The sequence below is a fragment of the Anomaloglossus baeobatrachus genome, chromosome 1 (genome assembly GCF_048569485.1).
Source record: "Anomaloglossus baeobatrachus isolate aAnoBae1 chromosome 1, aAnoBae1.hap1, whole genome shotgun sequence".
Classification (NCBI taxonomy): Eukaryota; Metazoa; Chordata; class Amphibia; order Anura; family Aromobatidae; genus Anomaloglossus; species Anomaloglossus baeobatrachus.
The window spans coordinates 311,825,033-311,847,979 of record NC_134353.1 but is presented as its reverse complement, the minus strand read 5'-3'; the positions used below and the strand labels follow the sequence as shown (position 1 = coordinate 311,847,979).

Sequence of the window (22,947 nt, the reverse complement as noted above, 5' to 3'; positions counted from 1 at the left end):
GTGTGCAAAGTGCCCCTTAATCTTTTAATGTGACTTTCTGTACACTTTTGAATGCAAATGTCCGACTACTCAGTGTTTCAGTAATTTGTGCAAAACTTCCTGTTCTCTTAATAGGGAGCTTAATAGCAAAATTAAAAACAGGTATTTGATCCATGAATCGTTCAATAAATTTAGGGATTCAATTAAAATTGGTATTTAAACATTTTCTCCTCATCACGCTGTTCATATTTTGACATCATGACATCATGAGAGCAAGATGACACTTAGCAATTGAGCAACAGAACCTTGCCATTGCGGAAGTGGCCACTGAGCTTAGAGAGTCACAGAGTGTCACTAGCAGGTTGCAACAGAGATACAGAGAGACTGGAAGAGTCTCAGAAAGACATAGAAGTGTACATTCTTTAGCCACATCAGCATACAAAAACTTAACTTGTGAATACAATGAGATTTTGTTGTCAAGCAGTAATTGATGCTCACATGACAAGTTATTGAGACATTGACTTTTTTGGGGGTATACCCACCACTTTTATTGTCTTTTGTTTCAATAAATTGTTTGAGATGAAATCACCATTGCATACTTCAACTTAAATGCCCTACTTTGATGATAAAATATCACTGTAGTGTGAATATTTTACATAAATTTTACCCAAAAGCCAAATATCCATAACTTTTTGTGAGTACTGTATATGTAGGGTTTTAAACTAGGATCATTGTATGGTCTTGATTGCATGTAAATATTGAACTTTGCAATCTATTTCAGTAGAGACAAAAATAAAGCATAAGTGCACATAAGGTAGAATTGTTCCTTTGTTACCCGCAGCTTCTGGGCATCACAAGGAAATGATTGCCTGAAGCTACTGATGTTTGGTGTCACATTGACCAATAAAGTAATGAGACATTTTAGCAATATGAAGGTGAACAGCAGCTCCGATATGTATAGGCACTGTGTATGATATGGTATTCATGATAGTCAGACCCAATCTTTCTATTGTGACAATGAGGAGTTCTGACTACAGGGGATGATGGAGAGCACTGCCTTCCCAGGGAATTGCTCTTCATCATACAGACCAATCTACACCTCTAATCTTGTCCTCTTGGGTTAGTCCCAGCTCTTCTCATGCATCGTATCATCACCAATCAGGTTTCCGCTCACTGATTGTAGCATGTTGTGTCCTATGACCCACTGTAACCTTGTCCAATTGCTTGGATGTGGATATCACATTTTTGTGTTTGAAATATTTTTCCTTTTTATCTCCTCTCTGAATTTTATTGTATCATAAGGTACATCCTAAAGTCAAAAACTATATTAGGCTAAATCATGGATAACCCACGTAAAAGCTCCCCAAGAAAACAATGCTACTCATCTGACCAGGAGTTTGGTTTTGGCCTCTGCCATAGTGGTAGGCATTGGCAGATTTTTTGTTCAAAAATATAGAAAAAAGTATACCATGCAATGTACTGTTTTACAATAGGATTCTATGGGTGATGTATGCCATTCTATGCGTATACAAGGGCATAGATCAGAGTCCGTTATCATCAGTGTTCACAAAGAGCATATACCTAAGAAAGCCTAGGACAACCCTTACTGATTCCCTATGTGACAACCTTGTAAAATAATAACAGCTATTTTCACCTCCTGTTCCCAATCAAAGGCGGGGAGAGTGAAGAAAGAGCTGACTGTTTGCAGGGATCATGTGCCATAACAATGTCACAGGAGCACTGGAAGAGGCAGTGCTGGACTGGAGGCAAAGGGGAGAATAGGTATTATTTTATTATTATTTTTTAAAACAGTGCATGATCTCATCTTGATAGTGTAAGACAGGTAGCGAATCAAATCCTCGGCCTCTGGCAGTATCTGATAAGAAGCAGCACATAGCAAATCCAGGGAACATTATCAGGCCTTTGGTTGCCAGAGCAATCCATTGGCACCTTTGTAGGGGACCAACCGGCTGACAGAGGGAGCACTCTCGCTATCTCCCTATCTCAAACTCCTTATCTGCTGCTGAAATCCTTGACAGTGGTATATGAGGGATTAAACTACTGTTATCGGCAAGAAACTGGGGGTTTATAGATACAAAATACAGAGTATAGACACACAAGATCCAGCAATATCAGCTTCCTAATGGGTTCTAAGAAGCAGGTTTTAAATGGAAAAAGAAAAAAAAAGGAATATTTGCTTTGTTAACAATTACAGTTGCCATTATGGAGGCATAATTCACAATATGACAAGGTACAGAGACATATTTACACATTTCAGGTTACATTGTCTTAAATTCAGGAAAATAAGGCTCTTTAACAAAAGATTTTCATGTCTCAAAAAACTGTCAAAACAGATATTACATCAAACATTAAAATAGTCAGCTTTATCCAAATCTTTATTGCTCTAGTGTGTATCTAAATGTAAAAAACATGAAACAACTTTACAAACAATCTCTTTTATATTAGAAAAATCTCTTTTACAGCTGCAATGCAAAATTATGTGTTTCCACATTTACAGACTACAAACAATACCTGTACAGTCAGATCTCGACACATAAAGGTGGCTTTACACGCTAAAGCGATCTCGTTGGGGTCACGGAATTTGTGACGCACATCCGGCCGCTTTAGCGATGTCGTTGTGTGTGACACCTATGAGCGATTTTGAATCGTCGCAAAAACGTTCAAAATCGCTCATCGGTGACATGCCCCCCTCTTCCCAATTATCTTTGCTGCTGTAGTAACGAGGTTGTTTGTCGTTCCTGCGGCAGCACACATCGCTATGTGTGACGCCGCTGGAACGACAAACATCTCCTTACCTGCGTCCACCGGAAAAGGAGGAAGGAAGGACGTGGGTGGGATGTTCCGGCCGCTCATCCCCTCCCCTCCTTTTCTATTGGGCGGCGGTTCTGTGACGCTGCTGTGACGTCGCTGTGACGCTGAACGAACTGCCCCCTTAGAAAGGAGGCGGGTCGCCGGTCACAGCGACGTCGCAGCACAGGTATGTGCGTGTGACGCTGCCGTAGCGATAATGTTCGCTACGGCAGCGATCAACACATATCGGCCGTACGATGGGGGCAGGTGCTATCACGCTCGACATTGCTAGCATCGGCTCTTGATATCGCAGCGTGCAAAGCCCGCTTTAATCTCTTTTCTTCAACCTATATTTCCTATTAAGTCACACAAATTAGAAAAAAGGGGCATATGAAAGAAAGGACACCTTTAAAGAAGTTGAGTATACGCAGAATGTTTTTATTCTGTAACCATGGAAACACGTAATTCTGCATGTCAAATGTGTGCAAAAAATATTAAAGTTCTCAGGAAAAGTAATTTGCAAATTCTCATTCTTTTAAAATTTTTGAAAAAGAGATTGCGCAAAGCTTTTAAGAAATTAAATAAATTCACAATCAAATGTCATAATTACCATACCGGTTTTTTTTGGAGTCCTTGTAAATGTTCCTTTCACTGTTCGACAATGAGAATTATCACCTCCGCAGACACCACACTTATCTTCCACTTTGTTGGAACCAATTTCTTTGTCACAGCCGACTTTCTACAAGACACAAAAAAATCAAAATTGAGTTTGCATCTTCAACATTTCATAAAACTTTCATTCTTGTTTGGCGTAAAGTGTAGTAATATGACTTACAACACACTCTCCTCTCACACAAATGCTATGTGGATCCTTGTAGGAGCAGCGGGTGCCATCATGTGCCAGCTGCTTCATTGAGGCTATGTCTCCCGTTTGTTTGGATTGACAATAGAGCTGGCATCTTTTATTGGCTGAAAAAAACAAACAAACATGGTACAATTAATATTTTATTAAGCGTTTTTAATGAAACATAGCCTGAGGGATAGACGAAAGGAAAAAATACATAGAAAAGTAAAACTGTTCACCCAAATTTATTAGATTACAGTTTACAATGTCCTTTAGCCAATGCCACCCGACTCAGCACGAAATAATGCTCTCCATGATTCCATTCAGCAAATACTACTTAAAAGAGTATTCTCAAGTGTGGAAGTTCTCTTATCTATGGTATAGGGTATCACTTTTCATTCGCTGGGGTCTAATGCCCCCTGGCCAATCCTGAAGACCCCCTAAGAATGGAGTAATGGTGTACTGCTGCCACCAGGGGGAGCCAGAGCTCTGCAGCAGAAGACACTACACAGAGCAATGAGAACCAGGAAGTGAATACACAGCGTTCTCATACACTACCTCAAAGCACAGCTGAGAAGCAGAGCTGCAGAGCATGCAAGGAATAGTCAAGCAGGCTGGGTCAAACACCGTACGGGCAGAAGCAGGACCGGAGGAACGAGCAGAAGCGGAGTCAAAGTCAGGCCAAGGTCAGTACCGGAGAAAGCAACCAAGTGGGGAAATAGGAGAGGGGACAGAGGACAGGAGGGACGACCAGGGGACGGAACACAGACAAGGGCACAGGAACAGACAGATCAGGATATCACTCACAGGACCAGCAATCACAGGCAAAGCAGTGCTAAGCTTATAGCCGGCGCTGGTTCACTGGAAATGTCAGCTTTTAAGGCATCCAGGGTCTGGAAGTGAGGCCCGAGAGAAGGGTCTGCCCCCTAGCCATGTGGACGGGGAGGCGAATCATGACAAATGGTCTATCATGTACACTGGCGCCGCATTCATTCTTGTAGGTGTGCCAAAACCAGCCAAGATCAGCTCTTGGCAATCTCTGGCAGCCCCATTAACAATAGAGCGGCAGTGTGCATGATTGACCACTGCTTCCTTCACATGGTGCTCTGAAGGATCTCTAGATTCATAGTGGTCCCATCGGTACTATTTTAAAGAGCAGCCTATGCTTTATATTGAATTTGTACTCCACGCTGCGCCATTAGCTGTCCACTCTTGTCTGCTTGTATTTCTAAAGGCAATTAATTAGGGAAAAAAACATGACAAAAGTTTAGTTACTTTTTAAGTTGAAAAATTTCTCAATAGCTAACATCTCAGATGTAATGAGTTCACCACATTTTTTTCTTTATTAAATGTATATATTTTTAGCTAAAAATGATTTTTGTAATTCGTTTTCAATAAATATTTTTGCACGTTTCACCTTCCGCAGCCTCTGTGTTGTACTGTCTATTGGTGGCTTCAAAATAGGTTAAAAAGGTTGTACAGTCTCAAAAGAAAAGTCTGAAGTCACTCTATATGACTGAAAACTACTTAATCCTGCACATCACACACTGTTGCAATTTCCCTGTATTATTTATGCGAGTCATATGACCACATACAGTGCCTTGTGATCAAGGACGCTGTGACGTCCGAAACGCGTCTTCTTTGTATGGTTGGCACCACGTCACTTTGATGGCTTTTTTATGCTATATTAAATAAAGAAAGAAGAAATTTTATTTCTGGACTGGATGTTGGAATTTTCTTTATACGTGGATTCAGGAGTGGCCTCCTTTCCGTGCACCGTCTGGAATTGTCTCCATCGGGTGAGCTGGTTTTCCCTGTGTTCATGGAGTGACTTGCGAAAGTATTCGGCCCCCTTGATTTTTTTCAACCTTTTCCTACATTTTAGGCTTCAAACATAAAGATTAAAATTTTAATTTTCTGGTGAAGAATCAACAACAAGTGGGACACAATTGTGAAGTTGAACGAAATTTATTGCTTATTTTAAACTTTTTTAAAAAATAAAAAAATGAAAATTGAGGCGTGTAATATTATTCATTTCCTTTAAGTTAATACTTTGTAGAGCCACCTTTTTCTGTGATTACAGCTGCAAGTCGCTTGGGGTATGTGTCTATCAGTTTTGCACATCGAGAGACTGAAATTGTTGCCCATTCTTCCTTTGCAAACAGCTGGAGCTGAGTGAGGTTGGATAGAGAGCGTTTGTGAACAGCAGTTTTCAGCTCTTTCCACAGATTCTTGATTGGATTCAGGTCTGGACTTTCACTTGGCCATTCTAACACCTGGATATGTTTATTTGTTAACCATTGCATTGTAGATTTTGCTTTATGTTTGAGATCAAAGTCTTTTTGGAAGACAAATCTCCGTCTCAGTTTCAGGTCCTTTGCAGACTCAAACATGTTTTTTTCAAGAATGCTCCTGTATTTGGCTCCATCCATCTTCCCATCAATTTTAACCATCTTCCCTGTCCCTGCTGAAGAAAAGCAGGCCCAAACCATGATGCTGCCACCACCATGTTTGACAGTGGGGATGGTGTGTTCAGGGTGATGAGCTGTGTTGCTTTTATGCCAAACATATCGTTTGGCATTGTGCCCAAAAAGTTTGATTTTGGTTTCATCTGACCAAAGCACCTTCTTCCACATGTTTGGTGTGTCTCCCAGGTGGCTTGTGGCAAACTTTAAACAACACTTTTTATGGATATCTTTGAGAAATGGCTTTCTTCTTGCCACTCTTCCATAAAGGCAAGATTTGTGCAGTGTACGGCTGATTGTTGTCCTATGGACAGACGCTACCACCTCAGCTGTAGATCTCTGCAGTTCATCCAGAGTGATTATGAGCCTATTGGCTGCATCTCTAATCAGTCTTCTCCTTGTTTGAGATTAAAGTTTTGAGGGACAGCCTGGTCTTGGTAGATTTGCAGTGGTATGATACTCCTTCCATTTCAATATGATCGCTTGTAACAGAGAAAAGTAGAGAAGGGACTTTTGACCACCACGCCAATGATCACTTCATGAATATGTTGGATTAATGTCACTTTATTTGGCACAGGTCAAACCTGTGCCAAATAAAGTGACATTAATCCAACATATTCATGAAGTGATCTTTGGTGCGGTGGTCAAAAGCCCCTTCTCTACTTTTCTCTGTTATCTGCCACCTGGGGTACTGCTGCCGTGATCTGGATTTATATGCCTTTACAGGAGTTGTGACTTTCACAACTCGATTTGGTGAGTAGGATTGCTCATATTCATACCCTATATATATTAAGGTAAGACCCTATTGCGCTTTTCTTTCCACAGCCTTTTATCCTTTAATATGATCGCTTGCACAGTGCTTTTTGGGATGTTTAAAGTTTTGGAAATCTTTTTGTAACCAAATCCGGCTTTAAACTTCTCCACAAAGTATCACGGACCTGCCTGTTGTGTTCCTTGGTCTTCATGATACTCTATGTGCTTAAAAAAGAACAGTGAGACTATCACAGCAGGTGCATTTATACGGAGACTTGATTACACACAGGTGGATTATATTTATCATCATCAGTCATTTAGGACAACATTGGATCATTCAGATATCCTCAATGAACTTCTGGAGGGAGTTTGCTGCACTGAAAGTAAAGGGGATGAATAATATTGCACGCCCCAATTTTCAGTTTATTATTTGTTACAAAAGTTTAAAATAAGCAATAAATTTCGTTCAACTTCACAATTGTGTCCCACTTGTTGTTGATTCTTGAAATGTGGGAAAAGGTAGAAAAAAAATCAAGGGGACCGAATACTTTCACAATGACTGTATACGCGATTCATACTTGCGGTCACATGCCAACAAGACTTCTATGCGTGAGAGAAGTCGGGGAAAAGTAGTCAGTGCTTGACTGCAAGTTTGCAAATCACATACATGCGGTCACTTGGCCACCCGTATGTACAGGGAATACAGGAGAATTGTGGCAGTGTACACACTGCACAATGTCAACATTCAGCAGTCTGAAGTCATCAGTGTCTGACTTTTCTAATATCCTTTCAGCTGCATTATTAGCACAGACCACATCAAAGTTGAATGTGCAGGGAAACAAAAGAGCCTATAAGAGCCAAAGAGTGGAAATATTTTAATGAAACTGCCAACGCACAGAGAACACAGACAGCTGTAAATGAGTGGTATAAAAAATATAGATTAACGCCCCACATCACCATATAGGTGCTTTGGAGAAAAATATAGTAATCTCAAGAAGGAACTCCGGCACACTACCCCAAGGGGAGGAAAAAAAAAAAGAAAAAGAAAAAACTTGGGGTATTGTGCCGGAGTTCCTCCTTGTAAAAGAGTGGTATGAATGGGGTTATACAGAGCTCAAGACTCAGAGAACTACCAGATCTACAGCAAAGATAACAGAGAGATTTTAACAAAACTACAGCATGTAGACCAGTAAGTGACACATCACTGAAGTCAGGGTCTCTGTCTCTACATTTAGCTGTTGTGAAATTACATGGTAAAACCTGGTAACAGATGCCCTTTACAACACTTTTAGATATTACATTTGTCAGTAGCAGCCATACTTCTTATTACTTTCTCTTTTTTATTTGGTATAAACTGAACAATTTTTCTAACAACTAAATAAAAAAAAAAAACTACGGTAATTTCATCTGTGAAACAAGAACATGTATTACACAATTACTGTAGAATTTACAGACTGCAATCCCCCCGATCTGTGGTCCTCACAGTACCATAAAATTCCACACATTTATAACTTTTGACATGTCTATACTTTTTGATTAGTTTAGGTAGTCTCTGTTAGTCCATTTGGTTTCTAGACAGCTTTGCTGGCTAATCATGGGTTGATCAACATTCATTTTCTCTGACATCATATTGAGATCTAATGACTCTTGTGAAGAACGTTCCACTCAGCACTCTTCTCTAAATGTTCCTAACTGGTAATAACATCCATCTAGTGCATTTTGTTAAAGATTGTGTTATTTTTGTTTTCTGACAGCTGTTCCAATTACCATCCATGGTGTCATGATGTTGACTCTAGGACATTATACCTGTCTAGCTTGCTTTGTATATGGTATACAAATATCTGATCAGCAGCAGTGTCCCTGAAATCTTGGCAACTCTTAATTTGTACAAGGTCTTCCAAGGTTAGTTTCCAACCACAATCAAAAGTACATTGCCTTATGCAAATATTAGATGTCTTTCTCTGGCAATGGGCGATGTTTGGAGTTGTGCTTTAATAGCCACAAAGAAAACTAAAAACCTGTTACATTACATTTTTTTTGGGACAAATGTAACTAAAGGGGCTGTCCGGTGAAAACAAGTTATCACCTATCCACAGTACAAGTCGTTACTTGTTTACTGGTGTAGGCCACTGCTAAGATCTGTAATGAGTAGTAGAACAAGGCACTTATATCTCCATTAGAACAGCATGCTTGACCAGTGTTCATACATTTTCTATGGGTCTACTAAACGCTGTGCTCAGCTTTTTAGAGCAGTCCCATTAAAAATGGCTGAAGCAGCATCCAACATTTGTAAGGAGGATAAAAGTTCCATGTCGGGAATAATTTCTCGATCTGCCAACAGGAACAGGCTCCCACAAGAGGTAGTGAGTTCCCCTTCAATGGAAGTCTTGGTCACTGGATAGACATCTTGATGGGATGATATAGTAAATGCTGCTTTGAGCAGGAGTTTGGACCAGATGACCCAGGAAGTTCATTCCAACTCTAACATTCTATGATTCTATGATTCACTCAGACACACCAAACAGCAAGTTATCAATTATGATGTGGATTAGGCTGCGTTCACACATACGGTAGGTGCAGAGCCGGCCAGTCTGGCTCTAAAACCTATGCAACGGATGCGGCGAAAAAGCCGCAACCTTTGCATACGTTTTTTAAATGCGGCCCATCCGGTTTTTGCCGCTTGAGGCATGCTACTGAGCATGCGCAGTGGCAAAAAACGCATGTGACGGCCGGATGCAGGTTTTGCGGCAAAAACCGGACGGAACGCAAGCCCATGCGGCACAATGCGGCACTAATTAAAGTCTATGCAGGAAAAACGCAACCGGCAGCAAAAAAAAAACGGTTGCGTTTTTCCTGCAAAGTGCCGGATTGTGCTGCACAGGAAAAAACGGAGGTGTGAAAGCAGTCTAATTGTCAACTTGTTTTCACTCAAAAACCCCTCTTTGAAATCTACTTGCTCAATTGGTTAGTTATATTAATCGCAATAGATTCTATTGAGAAGCAGCTGAGACTCTAATCGCCAATAAATCACAAGTAAGAAAATGGCATATTGTGGTCTTGTGAGGACCGCTGGAAGCCAAAAATGGAGCTAAATTCTAGTGGTGGGTACAATACATATATATATATACAGCACTGTGGAAATTATTGGCACTAAATAAGTGAATAAAATAAATAACTATCTCCAGATTGATCTTCATGGGAGTCTATTGAGCGAAATGGGTCAAAATACATGAATCGAACTCTTCTGTAAATGTATTTCACTCTAGGCAAACCTATTGGAAGACCTTTCCATAGTTACGGCTGCTGGCAGGGGCATAAGATGCACCCTTTCTCTACCCATTCTGAGAAGCACAACCTAAAACAATGTTCCAAAACAAGAATTATGTGTTAACAGGGATTTTGCAATGACTGTCGCAGACAGGAAGGGTGCTGTGAGTGACGGCCCCATTTTCACCTGAATATGTATGCATCTCCAGATTCACACTCAGCTGAAGTGTATTGTGGTGCACAGAGCGATCAGCGATTCCTGTGATACAATAGCCATAGTGACCTCTGGTAGCTGAAGTCGTGCCCACTGCAGGCATCTCATGATGTCACTGCCATGCGCCGCACGCCCCCCTGAGCCGGTTATGGAGGAGGAAGACTGCGTTGCTCGCCACGGAAGCATGGACAGGTAAGAAGAATCTTTGTTTCTTTTGTGTCTGACAAAAGCGCAAGGACAGGGGCCATTATTATAGGAACGGGATAGGATGGGGGACATTACTCCATGAAGGACCCAGGATAAGAGACATTATTAAAGGATGGAGCCAGGACGCAGGACATTATTACAAAATGGGTGACATTATTACAGGACGGGGAATGTTATCACAGGACAGGTTAATTATTACAGAACAAAAAACATTACTACAAGGATCCATATATCTGACCAACGTGCTGGGGAGCCTCGGTCCAAATTTTGCCCAGGGGCTCATAGTTATACCAGTCTGTATTAACTAAATTGTTTAACTATTTCTCACATACTGCATAAGAATCATGAGCTATTAGGCATTTATTGAGTCTATAAAGAAATAGAAAAACTAGTTAACTATGACTATATTATAAACTATTGACGTTTTTGAACTATTCAAAGCTGAAACTACCAAGAGGACAAAACAGCATCTAATCACATATTTTTTGTGCAGTTCATTAACAAGATCAATAAGACTCTTCAATAAAAGCACGTCAGTTAAATTGGAAGAGAAACAGAGAAACCTGGAGTCTTTCCAAGGTCCACAAATCATTAATTTATTACATGGAATAAACTTTAAGTAAAAGTATTCTTTGCTGTTAATAAGTTAAAATATTGGAACACTTACCAATCTGCTAAACTCAGCAATCCAAAAGGTTAAATGCCTCAACATATGAATTTCAACACCAAGAAGAAATATCGTAGAATTATGAAAATCACAGGATAGATAGAGATGTTAATGATATGCAAATGGAGGAAAAATGTAAACAAAATTTTCAAAACATCTCTATTTATTCAGCATGGAGTATGAGGACCATGAGTAGAAATACACGCACTTACGTGCCTTAGTATGCTACAAATGAGTTTATTAATAGTTTTCTGAGGAATGTTCTGCCACACTGAATGCACTTGGTCAAGCAAATCAAGATCCCCTGCTGGCAGCTCATTTTGCAGTCCTTGACCAAAGATGTCCCTGATGTTGTGAATGAGAGCTCAAGTTCATGAATCCTACAAGCTGTGGAAGCTTGTTTAAGTCACGCAGGCTACTCACAGCAGCTCGAGCAACATGCAGCCTAATGTTAACATGTTCAAAAACAGCTCCTAAAACACTTTGGAGAAATGGCCATATTACTGGTTATTCAATGTAATGCCAAGCTGTTAGTGTGGCTGGAATGAAGACTAGAGGGGTCTGGCTACCATACAATTATGCCTCCTCACACCATAATCCCAGGAGTAGGACCGGTATCATATCACTTTGTAAAGTAATCTTCATGGTGTTACCCAGGTGGTGTTAAGACCAACCTCAAGCTATTATTGCATCCAAGACAAAAGAGGCACTCACCCCTGAAGAGGATAGACCTTCATTCCAGTCTCCATGGCAGTCTTTCTCTGCACCATGATAGCCTTTCTGAGTGGTAGCGTGAGGTCAATTGAACACCTGTAGCTAGACATCTGACTTGAAGCCCAATGTTAAGCAAACGGCTTTTGATGGTTTATGTAGACTTTGATTAATACCTTTTACTTGGTATGTGCTGTGTAATGTCACTTGCTGTACAGAATAGATTACCATTCTTCTAATCTGATGGGAATACGTGGACAACTCAATGAAGAGACCTTCTCTAGGCAACGTCAAACTGATTCTACTCCTAGGATTTTGGTGTTAGGTAGCATGATGTACAGCAGCCAAACTCTTCTAGTCTTTTTTTCCAGGTACCAGGTGTTATATCGAAACGATGCTGGAGCCAGTAGTAAGGGCATTTCTTTATTGTGTCTTAGGAACTGTTTTTTTAACACAATGCCATGCTATGTTGCTCTTTCTTCTCTGAGCAGCCTGTGTAGCATAAATGTTCTACTAAAACCTAAGAGGAATTGGACTTGTCTTCCTTCGAGCAAATCTGGTATGTCATTGACCAAGATTATTAGAGGAATGGGTGGGCTGCAATACGAAGACAGATTATTAAACTTGGGGTTATTTTGTTTGGAAAAACGAAGGCTTAGGGGGGATCTAATCACAATGTATAAATATATGACTGGACAGTACAGAGACCTTTCCAAAGATCTTTTTACACCTAGGCCTGCGACTGGAACACGGGGGCATCTGCTACGTCTTGAGGAAAGAAGGTTTAATCATCATCACAGACGAGGATTCTTTACTGTACGAGCAGTGAGACTATGGAACTCTCTGCCGCATGATGTTGTAATGAGTGATTCACTACTAACATTTAAGCAGAGCCTGGACGCCTTTCTTGAAAAATTTAATATTACCAGTTATGTATATTAGATTTTATGACAGGGTATTGATCCAGGGAACTAGTCTGATTACCGGATGTGGAGTCAGGAAGGAAATTTTTTCCCCATTGGAACTTGTTTGCCACATTGGGTTTTTTTTTGCCTTCTTCTGGATCAACATGTTAGGCTACGGGTTGAACTAGATGGACTTAGAGTCTCCCTTCAACCTTAAAAACTATGATGATACTATGATTGGTTGGAAATTGCAAAGGGAGCTAAAAGCAACAAACCTTGATGATTTACATAGCAGAACATTCCTACGACAATCATTAGTAACCTAAGTGATAGCATGCCAAGGTACCTAAGTGTGTGTATTTCTGGACATGACCCTCATACTCCATACTGAATAAATCAAGAAGTTTTAAAAATGTTGATTCCAGTTTTTTATCTTTTGCAAATTAGTAACATGTCTATTGATCTTGTGGTGTCCATAATTCCATGACTTTTCCTTCTTGGTGTTTGCAATTTCAATGTTCTGCAGTATATACAGTATAATCTTTCTGGTTTAGAACATCAGGCCATGAAAGATTATATAGCAGACAGTCTTCAAAAGGGTTCATCAGAGCTTCATAAGTTTTCCATCATTCACATATCACTAACATGTCTATCAAGGCTGTGATTTCCATGATTCCCTGAGTATTCTGTCTTGGTAGTGGAATTTCAATTTTGACAAGTATATACAGTATATTCTTCATGAATAATAGCAGCTTTTTCTCTACGTTTAGCTTACATTTTATTGATACATATTTATTTTGTAAGTACATGTGTGATATTGTTGCTAAATAATGAATATAAAGAATATTACTCCATACCATCAGGATGTTCATATGGCAGCCAATGGTGTTTAGCATTGTGAAATTCAAATTGGGAATTCTTCTGTTGACATTGCTGGGCTCTGAAGTCCTCAAAGTGCTTAGGACATTCTTCAGTGTTACACAACTGATATTCATAATTTAATCCAGGACAGTCTTGGCCACCATTCACTGGCCTAAAAATAAACCAGCATTGTAAAATAATAGGACATTACATGATAAAAGTAGAAGTTACAACATCTTAAACTGAAGAACCAAGTCATAGCATGGTCCCTAACTCATTGGACTGGGGCACCGTAATCACCAAATACCGAAAAGCAAGGTCTACCAGAGATTGCCGTGTTTAGGGACTGGGACAATAAACGATGTGTAAGACACTGATAGAATGAACACATGACTGTAAACTATAGTTTCATTGCTAGAGCATTGACATATGTATGTAAAATAATAAACATTAAATACATTACAACTGCTGCTTACACGTGCATAAGAGACACTTGTCATTCAAATATACTACGTACATTGGGTTATTACATTGACGGGTCCTGAAACGAACGCCGATACCACAAGTTCTGGAACAAGATCCAAATTTGGTCCATGTTCCCCAGTTGCCATCCTGTTTAACTTGGTTAGTTGTCCTCCACATACAATGGCCCTTGTAGCACCACTGGAAAAATAAGAGAAAATGTATTAGTCTCATTGTATAAGTTATAATCATTAATTAGAGTAAGGAAAATCAAATTTAATTACTTTGCAAGACAAATAAGAACAGCCCCTCCTTAGATGTCTCTGTGGAATCCACACAAGAAAATTAAATGGATCGGGAAAAATATCTAAGGAGACGGCTACTATATTTGTGCATCTAGAAACAATTTTGGGAATGCTGTGACTACTGCCTCTATGGGTAACACTGGGATTGTCATCCCTACACACAACTCATAGAATGATCCTTATGGAAAGAAACTACCTGTCACCTGAGCAGGGATGTAATGTGACACGAACATCACAGCAGGCATTTGTACTGGGAAAAACAGTGGCCAAAATATTGTGGCTGAAACATACTGGTGGCACACAATGGCTGACACTTATGGAATACACTGCGGCTCACACTGTAGGAATATTGGCTGTAACTGGACAGGAGAACACTCAGGATGACGCCTGCGTCAGGAAACAATGTAGCCAGTTCCTGCATATAACAATAATGTCACCGATGCTTTTAGTGGTAAATAGAAACAAAATATACTGGTAACACAATGGCCGCGACACTTTCAGACACAAGGGGTTGTAACTTTTACTGAGGACACTGGCTGCTAACTGTATAAGGGAGCAATGTTGATGCACTCTATAATGGGAATTACTGTGGCCAACACTTGTACAGGGCAATATTATGTCTAACTATACTAGGGGAACACAAAGACGAGCAGACCGATTGAAACTCAGTGGCTGACACTTTTACGGGGGAAACAATGACAGTTAACCATTGGGGGGTATTGTGCCTGGCATCTATTCTGGCAAACACTGACACCACAACCTACACAGGTGGATATTGTTGTTGACCCTTGTACTGGGGAACATTGTAGTTAGTATTTTTACTGGCAGAACACTGTGCCTGTAATCTGGGCTAAGAAACAGTGTGGCTAACAAATACATGAGGGAACACAGTGGCCAGTATCTGCACAGGGGAATAATGTGTCTAGCCCATACATGAGGGAACACTGTGGCCAGTATCTGCAGAGGAGAATAATGTGTCTAGCCCATACATGAGAGAACACTGTGGCCAGTATCTGCACAGGGGAATAATGTGTCTAGCCCATACATGAGAGAACACTGTGGCCAGTATCTGCACAGGAGAATAATGTGTCTAGCCCATACATGAGAGAACACTGTGGCCAGTATCTGCACAGGGGAATAATGTGTCTAGCCCATACATGAGGGAACACTGTGGCCAGTATCTGCACAGGGGAATAATGTGTCTAGCCCATACATGAGGGAACACTGTGGCCAGTATCTGCACAGGAGAATAATGTGTCTAGCCCATACATGAGAGAACACTGTGGCCAGTATCTGCAGAGGTGAATAATGTGTCTAGCCCATACATGAGGGAACACTGTGGCCAGTATCTGCACAGGGGAATAATGTGTTTAGCCCATACATGAGGGAATACTGTGGCCAGTATCTGCAGAGGAGAATAATGTGTCTAGCCCATACATGAGAGAACACTATGGCCAGTATCTGCAGAGGTGAATAATGTGTCTAGCCCATACATGAGAGAATGGTGTGGCCAGTATCTGCACAGGGGAATAATGTGTCTAGCCCATACATGAGAGAACACTGTGGCCAGTATTTGCACAGGGGAATAATGTGTCTACCCATACATGAGGGAACACTGTGGCCAGAATCTGCACAGGGGAATAATGTGTCTAGCCCATACATGAGAGAACACTATGGCCAGTATCTGCAGAGGTGAATAATGTGTCTAGCCCATACATGAGGGAACACTGTGGCCAGTATCTGCACAGGGGAATAATGTGTCTAGCCCATACATGAGAGAACACTGTGGCCAGTATCTGCACAGGAGAATAATGTGTCTAGCCCATACATGAGAGAACACTGTGGCCAGTATCTGCACAGGGGAATAATGTGTCTAGCCCATACATGAGGGAACACTGTGGCCAGTATCTGCACAGGGGAATAATGTGTCTAGCCCATACATGAGGGAACACTGTGGCCAGTATCTGCACAGGAGAATAATGTGTCTAGCCCATACATGAGAGAACACTGTGGCCAGTATCTGCAGAGGTGAATAATGTGTCTAGCCCATACATGAGGGAACACTGTGGCCAGTATCTGCACAGGGGAATAATGTGTTTAGCCCATACATGAGGGAATACTGTGGCCAGTATCTGCAGAGGAGAATAATGTGTCTAGCCCATACATGAGAGAACACTATGGCCAGTATCTGCAGAGGTGAATAATGTGTCTAGCCCATACATGAGAGAATGGTGTGGCCAGTATCTGCACAGGGGAATAATGTGTCTAGCCCATACATGAGAGAACACTGTGGCCAGTATCTGCACAGGGGAATAATGTGTCTAGCCCATACATGAGGGAACACTGTGGCCAGAATCTGCACAGGGGAATAATGTGTCTAGCCCATACATGAGAGAACACTGTGGCCAGTATCTGCAGAGGTGAATAATGTGTCTAGCCCATACATGAGAGAACACTGTGGCCAGTATCTGCACAGGGGAATAATGTGTCTAGCCCATACATGAGAGAATGGTGTGGCCAGCATCTGCACAGGGGAATAATGTGGCTAGCAAATACATGAGGGAACAGTGTGGCCAGCATCTGCACAGGGGAATAATGTGGCTAGCAAATACATGAGGGAACACTGTAGCCAGCATCTGCACAGGGGAATAATGTGTCTAGCCCATACATGAGGGAATGGTGTGGCCAGTATCTGCACAGGGGAATAATGTGTCTAGCCCATACATGAGGGAACACTGTGGGCAACATCTGCACAGGGGAATAATGTGTCTAGCCCATACATGAGGGAACACTGTGGGCAACATCTGCATAAGGGAATAATGTGGCTAGCCCATACATGAGGGAACACTGTGGGCAATATCTGCATAAGGAAATAATGTGGCTAGCCCATACATGAGGGAACACTGTGGCCAGTATCTGCACAGGGGAATAATGTGTCTAGCCCATGCATGAGGGAACACTGTGGCCAGTATCTGCACAGGGGAATAATGTGTCTAGCCCATACATGATGGAACACTGTGGCCAGTATCTGCGCAGGGAAATAATGTTGCTAGCCCATACATAAGGGAACACTGTGGCCAATATCTGCATTGGGGAATAATGTGGCTAGCCCATACATAAGGGAATATTGTGGCCAGCATCTGTATAGGGGAATAGTATGGCTAGCCCATACATGATGGAACACTGTGGCCAGTACCTGCACTTGGAATAATGTGTCTAAAGCTTGCACTTGGGGAACACAAGAGTTTGGTATTTACATGTAGATAAAGTGTGTCTGTCATCGGGGAACACTGACTGTCTCTATCATGGAAAAATACTGACAGGATTAGGATATGGGTTCTGTATGTATTTTTTATTGTTAATGAAAGTGCATACCATTTACAGATTTTAATAGATTATACAACAATGTAATAAAGAATGAGAATAAAATTAGTTTTCTTTCTTTACTTCTAGCACGTGTGGTCTTCTGGCCAGACTCACACAGTTTGACTAGGCTGTGGTATACCACTGAGAGTGATTTACAACGCCAGAAATCATATTGTAGACTGCGTATATCACTAGCTGCATGGAACGATTACGAGGCATGGATCTACTGTACCATGCAAATATGAATTGCAAAAACTGAAAAATCTGCAAAAATAATAATCCAAACAGTTCCCAGCTCCCTTTGAGCCAATACGGGAATCCATGTAAAAAAAAGTAATAAAAATGTAAGATGTCATATAATTAATCCTTGTAAAAATATGAATGCCCATATAATTAATACCAATAAAAATACCATCCTATATTGGCAGGCAAAAGCCCCAATAAAGCAGCAGGAGGCTGCATTTGGCAGGATAGATGTGCTACCGATGCCACTAGTATTATGTCATCTGTTAAAGGTTTGTTATTTTAGGATCAGGTCCGCAAAGTGATTGCTTATGTGGAATGACACTGCCAATCGCTCAGCCAAATGTGCGAGAGTCCTATTGGAGTGTAAAAGCCCCATGTTAAGAGGGCGGCTGTAATAAAAGTATGAGCATTTTGGGGTTGGACGAGGTGGTTGCACTTAAGATTTAGAGACTTGGCAAGAATACCTAAAATTTATTAGGTCAATAATACATCAGGAAAGCTTATTGCAGTTTGTATGGACAGATTATATTATTTATTTAAAGAATTAAAAAAGGAGGATTTACTTTAGAAAGGATCATGTATTTCTAACAGTGCAATATACAAGGCAATACTGTGCAGGTCTTAATTGAGAAGTATCTAAACCACATGAAAAATGATGGCCATAAACATCCATGAGAGCTCCTGGTTGTAGAATACACATCCTGAGACATCCGCAATATGATATTCCGACTTCACTTGTATTTTTTTCATACAACAGATTTGTCACCAGATTTTGCACTGTAAACTGTTTATTTTATTAAATTGATCTCTTAGACCTGATAGTCTTCTTCATAAATAGCTATAGGATCCGTAATGATAAGCACCCTTATCCACCCATCTTTCCACACAGGGTTTTAATTGCAAGCTAGGCCTGGTTCACTTTTCACTTCCCATTCAGATGAGGCTGTTTTGGCAGATGGACAATAGTATATAGGGACCATCTATATTTACCGTACTTTTCAGATTATAAGACACGGTTTTCCATAAAAAAAAGTTGGGAGGAAAATGAGGGGTGCGTCTTATAATTCGAATGTAGCTTACCGAAAGATAATGGAGATGGGTAGCATAAGGTAGCGTCAATGCTGCAGGCGCTATGCTGCTGGGGCTGTGGGCGATGCGCTGTGTTGCTGGGGCTGCGGGGCGCTGTGCTGCTGGGGCTGCGGGCGCTGTGCTGTGCTGCTGGGCTGCAGGCAGTGAGGCCCTGGCAGGGGCCATCTTGAAAATGGTGGTGGTGCAGGAGGGTCCAAATAATGGCGCCCGAAGTCGGCGCATGCGCAGATGGAGCTCACGGCTCAAAATCTCATCTGTGCACACGCTGCTTCTAGCCCACTGATCTACCAGCAGCGGACTTAAGGAAAATGGCGCCAGAAGATGGAGCGAGCGCAGATGAGATCTCAGCTTGTCATTTAGCTGATAGCTCAATCTGCACATGCGCCGACTTTGGGCGCCATTTCCTTGAAGCCCGCACCGCCGACAGTTTCTGGATCTTGCCTGCCTCACTCACAACACCCGCAGCAAGCATCTGGGACACCCGTCACACCACCCGCAGCATCGCCCTACTCCACCACCGCCATTGCCTCCTGTGACTCCGCTCCACCACCGCTAACACCCCTCCCCGGTAAGACACCACCAGATTGTAAGACGGACTCCATTTTTATTTTTTTACTTTTTTTTCTCTAAATTTGGGGTGCGTTTTATAATCCAGTGTGTCTTATAAACCGCAAAATACAGTAGGTACACCTTGACGTGGTTGGATGTTTTTTGCGCTCTTTGATCAAAATTGTAGGGACATCCATATTTAGGTACACATTGATGTGGTTGGATGGTTTTTGTGCTGTTTGATCAAAAAACACTTAAGTACTTTATATTTTAATGTTCATAGCAATAGTGGAGTTCATGTATTCAGTAATCGCAAGGTGCTGCTGTATTGTGCATGTGTATGGTTGAATCGTTCTCATGCCTTATACTTAAAAGAGTATCGCATGAGTTCTATTGTAGCCTTAGCTTGACTATGCAAAAATGCTTATTTTAATATCAGGTGGAAAAAGTTTAAAAAAAGGATTCTGGATTTATCAGCTAAGTACACCAGCCTCATCAGGTCTAAGGCTATGTGCGCACGTTGCGTACAGTCACTGCAGAAATTTCTGCAGCGATCTGAAGAGCACATGTGCGCTTTAAATCGCTGCAGAAATGTCCGTAGTGAAAGCCGATTCCATGCGCTCTGCCTGCAGCTCCTCCCATAGACAGAGCAGGAGCTGCCGGCAAAGCGCAGGAAAGAAGTGACATGTCACTTCTTAGAACGCAGCGCTTCGGCAGTAGCCGAAGCGCTGCGCTCTAAAACGCCACGTGCGCACGGCCCCTGCACAATCTCCATAGACTGTGCAGGGGACGCATGCAGTTACGCTGCGCTACAAAGCGCAGCGTAACTGCATGTATTTATGCAACATGCGCACATAGCCTTAGATCTATTAATATATGCAGTTTACATTGTGAAATCTATTGACATAGCTGCTTTAAAGCACCACTCCAGAATTTAGGCTTTTTTTCAGTGCTGGAGTGGCGCTTTTATTGTAAGCCCTCTATCGTATACTCATCTTCCAGCGGCTTCAAGGTTTACCAACGCCGCTCCAGTCCAGCAGCACCATTATGACATAACTTCTGATTGACTGGAGGTCAGAAGTTATGTCACAAGCTCCTAATGCAAGTCTATGAGAGCCAGAACGATGCCAGAATGAGGCTCTCTTAGGCTTGTATTGAGTTGTGACCTGAGGCACTCCAAGATACACTGGGGCTGCCGACAGGTCACAAATCCCAAGAGTGACAGGAGCAACGGTGATATAAGGTGAAGCTGCCAGAAGGTAAGAATAATACAGGGGGCAGGGGACTTTAAAGCGCCACTCCAGCGGTACAATAAAAAAAAACGTCTGGAGTGGTGCCTTAATAACTGCACAAATTAATCTTATGGTAACTTTTTTTTTTACTTACAACATTCAATACAGTGTAAATTACAACTAAAGAAAACTATTTATTAGATAAAACTATTATTTAAATAAGTGCATATAGCTAAGTAACTTACTTTTCCAGGAGCACATTCTGTGCCATCAAGAGGAGGACCTTTCTTAGTCTTGCAAAAGTAAGGGTTATCAGGATGGCTGCACCATAATTGTTTGCAAGGGTCAAAAGTCCGAAACTGAAAAAAGCAATGCAAGTTATTTCCTTGTAAAGGTATCAAAGAAATAGAATATAATTACACATTAGGATGCATAGGCATTTAGACGTATTAACATGACATTTTAGAGATAACTTACAGCTGTGCACATTTTGTAGCCCACGCCAAAATCAAATCGACACTGTTCATCCATTGAATAGTTAATTCCTGGAAGGTCTGGAAGCTTAGGCCAATCGTGTTCAAATGGGTCATCGAGAAGACAATCATATAAACTGGAAAATTCAGTAAAAAAAGCAAAAAAGTGTAAGACTGAGAGTAAAACATATAGCATCAGGTCTTAAAGGGTTGCTCTGGTCATCAATATCAGATAGGTGGTGGACCAACATCCGACAGCCCCACCAGTCAGCTCTTCTTGGTAGAGATGAGCGGACTCACGGAGGTTCGGTTTGGAGGGTTCAGCCGGACTTTACATAAAGTTCAGTTCTGGATCCGGACTTGACTTGAACCACAGTGGAAGTCACCAAATGGGAAGTTTGGGTCTCCACCCACATGCAGCCATCCATAAACAGATCACTTCTGGGGAAATGAGGATGTTGTTTTTCCTTTTTTTTCTGTACACGCTACATCCGATAATGCTGATTTTACTTCCAGTGTAAGGGCGGCAGGTGCGATGTCGGTGGGGTCAAATTGAAAGTGACGCACATCCGGCATCGCATGCGACATCGTAGTGTGTAAAGCCTAGATGATACGATTTACGAGCGCAAAATCGTCGTAATCGTATCATCGGTGCAGCGTCGGCGTAATCCATGATTACGCTGACGCGACGGTCCGATGTGGTTCCTCGTTCCTGCGGCAGCACACATCGCTGTGTGTGAAGCTGCAGGAGCGAGGAACATCTCCTACCGGCGTCACTGCGGCTTCCGTAGGATATGCGGAAGGAAGGAGGTGGGCAGGATGTTTACATCCTGCTCATCTCCGCCCATCCGCCGCTATTGGTTGCCTGCCATGTGACATCGCTATGACGCCGCACGACCCGCCCCCTTAGGAAGGAGGCGGGGCGACGGCCAGAGCGACGGTCGCAGGGCGGGTGAGTGCGTGTGAAGCTGGCGTAGCGATAATTTTCGCTACGCCAGCTATCTCACGATATCGTACCTGCGACGGGGGCGGGGACTATCACGTGCGACATCGCAGCATCGGCTTGCGATGTCGCAACGTGCAAAGCCCGCCTAAGTGTTACGAATCGGCACCGCCTTAGCCGCAAGCAGCCTGCTGTGGATCCAGTTGCGCCCAGGCGCCGGCTGCCTTTTTTGGCCGTGCCTTGAGTCGTCCAGCTGGCTGTTTCCTCCTCCACGTCTAAGGCTATGTCCGCACGTTGCTTTTTACCTGCTTTTTTGCTGCTTTTTCAACTGCAGCGTTTAATGCCAAAATGGTTGTGTTCTGCTTTTCAAGCAAAGTCTATGGGAATTTGGGTTTCTTGTCCGCACTATGCAGTTCAAATTGCAGCCTTTTTGTTGCAGAACTTTGGTCAAAAACTCTGCTTTGCAGTGCAAAACCCAAATGGCAAAAACAATTGACATGTCAATTGTTTTTGCCATTTGGGTTTTGCACTGCAAAGCTGAGTTTTTGACCAAAGTTCTGCAACAAAAAGGCTGCAGTTTGAACAGCATAGTGCGGAC

The 22,947-nt window shown here is 42.0% G+C and overlaps 1 protein-coding gene across 1 annotated transcript in view; it reads right to left on the bottom strand.

The window, feature by feature from the left end:
• Positions 1-22,947, bottom strand: part of ADAMTS3 (ADAM metallopeptidase with thrombospondin type 1 motif 3) — a 357,250-nt gene that overhangs the window by 69,529 nt on the left and 264,774 nt on the right. Inside the window, exons 10-15 of the mRNA XM_075351241.1 lie at positions 21,411-21,543; positions 21,179-21,292; positions 14,202-14,347; positions 13,681-13,856; positions 3,626-3,759; positions 3,406-3,529 (exon numbers count right to left, since the gene is read on the bottom strand). Of these exons, the coding sequence (XP_075207356.1) occupies positions 3,406-3,529; positions 3,626-3,759; positions 13,681-13,856; positions 14,202-14,347; positions 21,179-21,292; positions 21,411-21,543 (827 nt within the window). The remainder of the gene's footprint in view (positions 1-3,405; positions 3,530-3,625; positions 3,760-13,680; positions 13,857-14,201; positions 14,348-21,178; positions 21,293-21,410; positions 21,544-22,947) is intronic.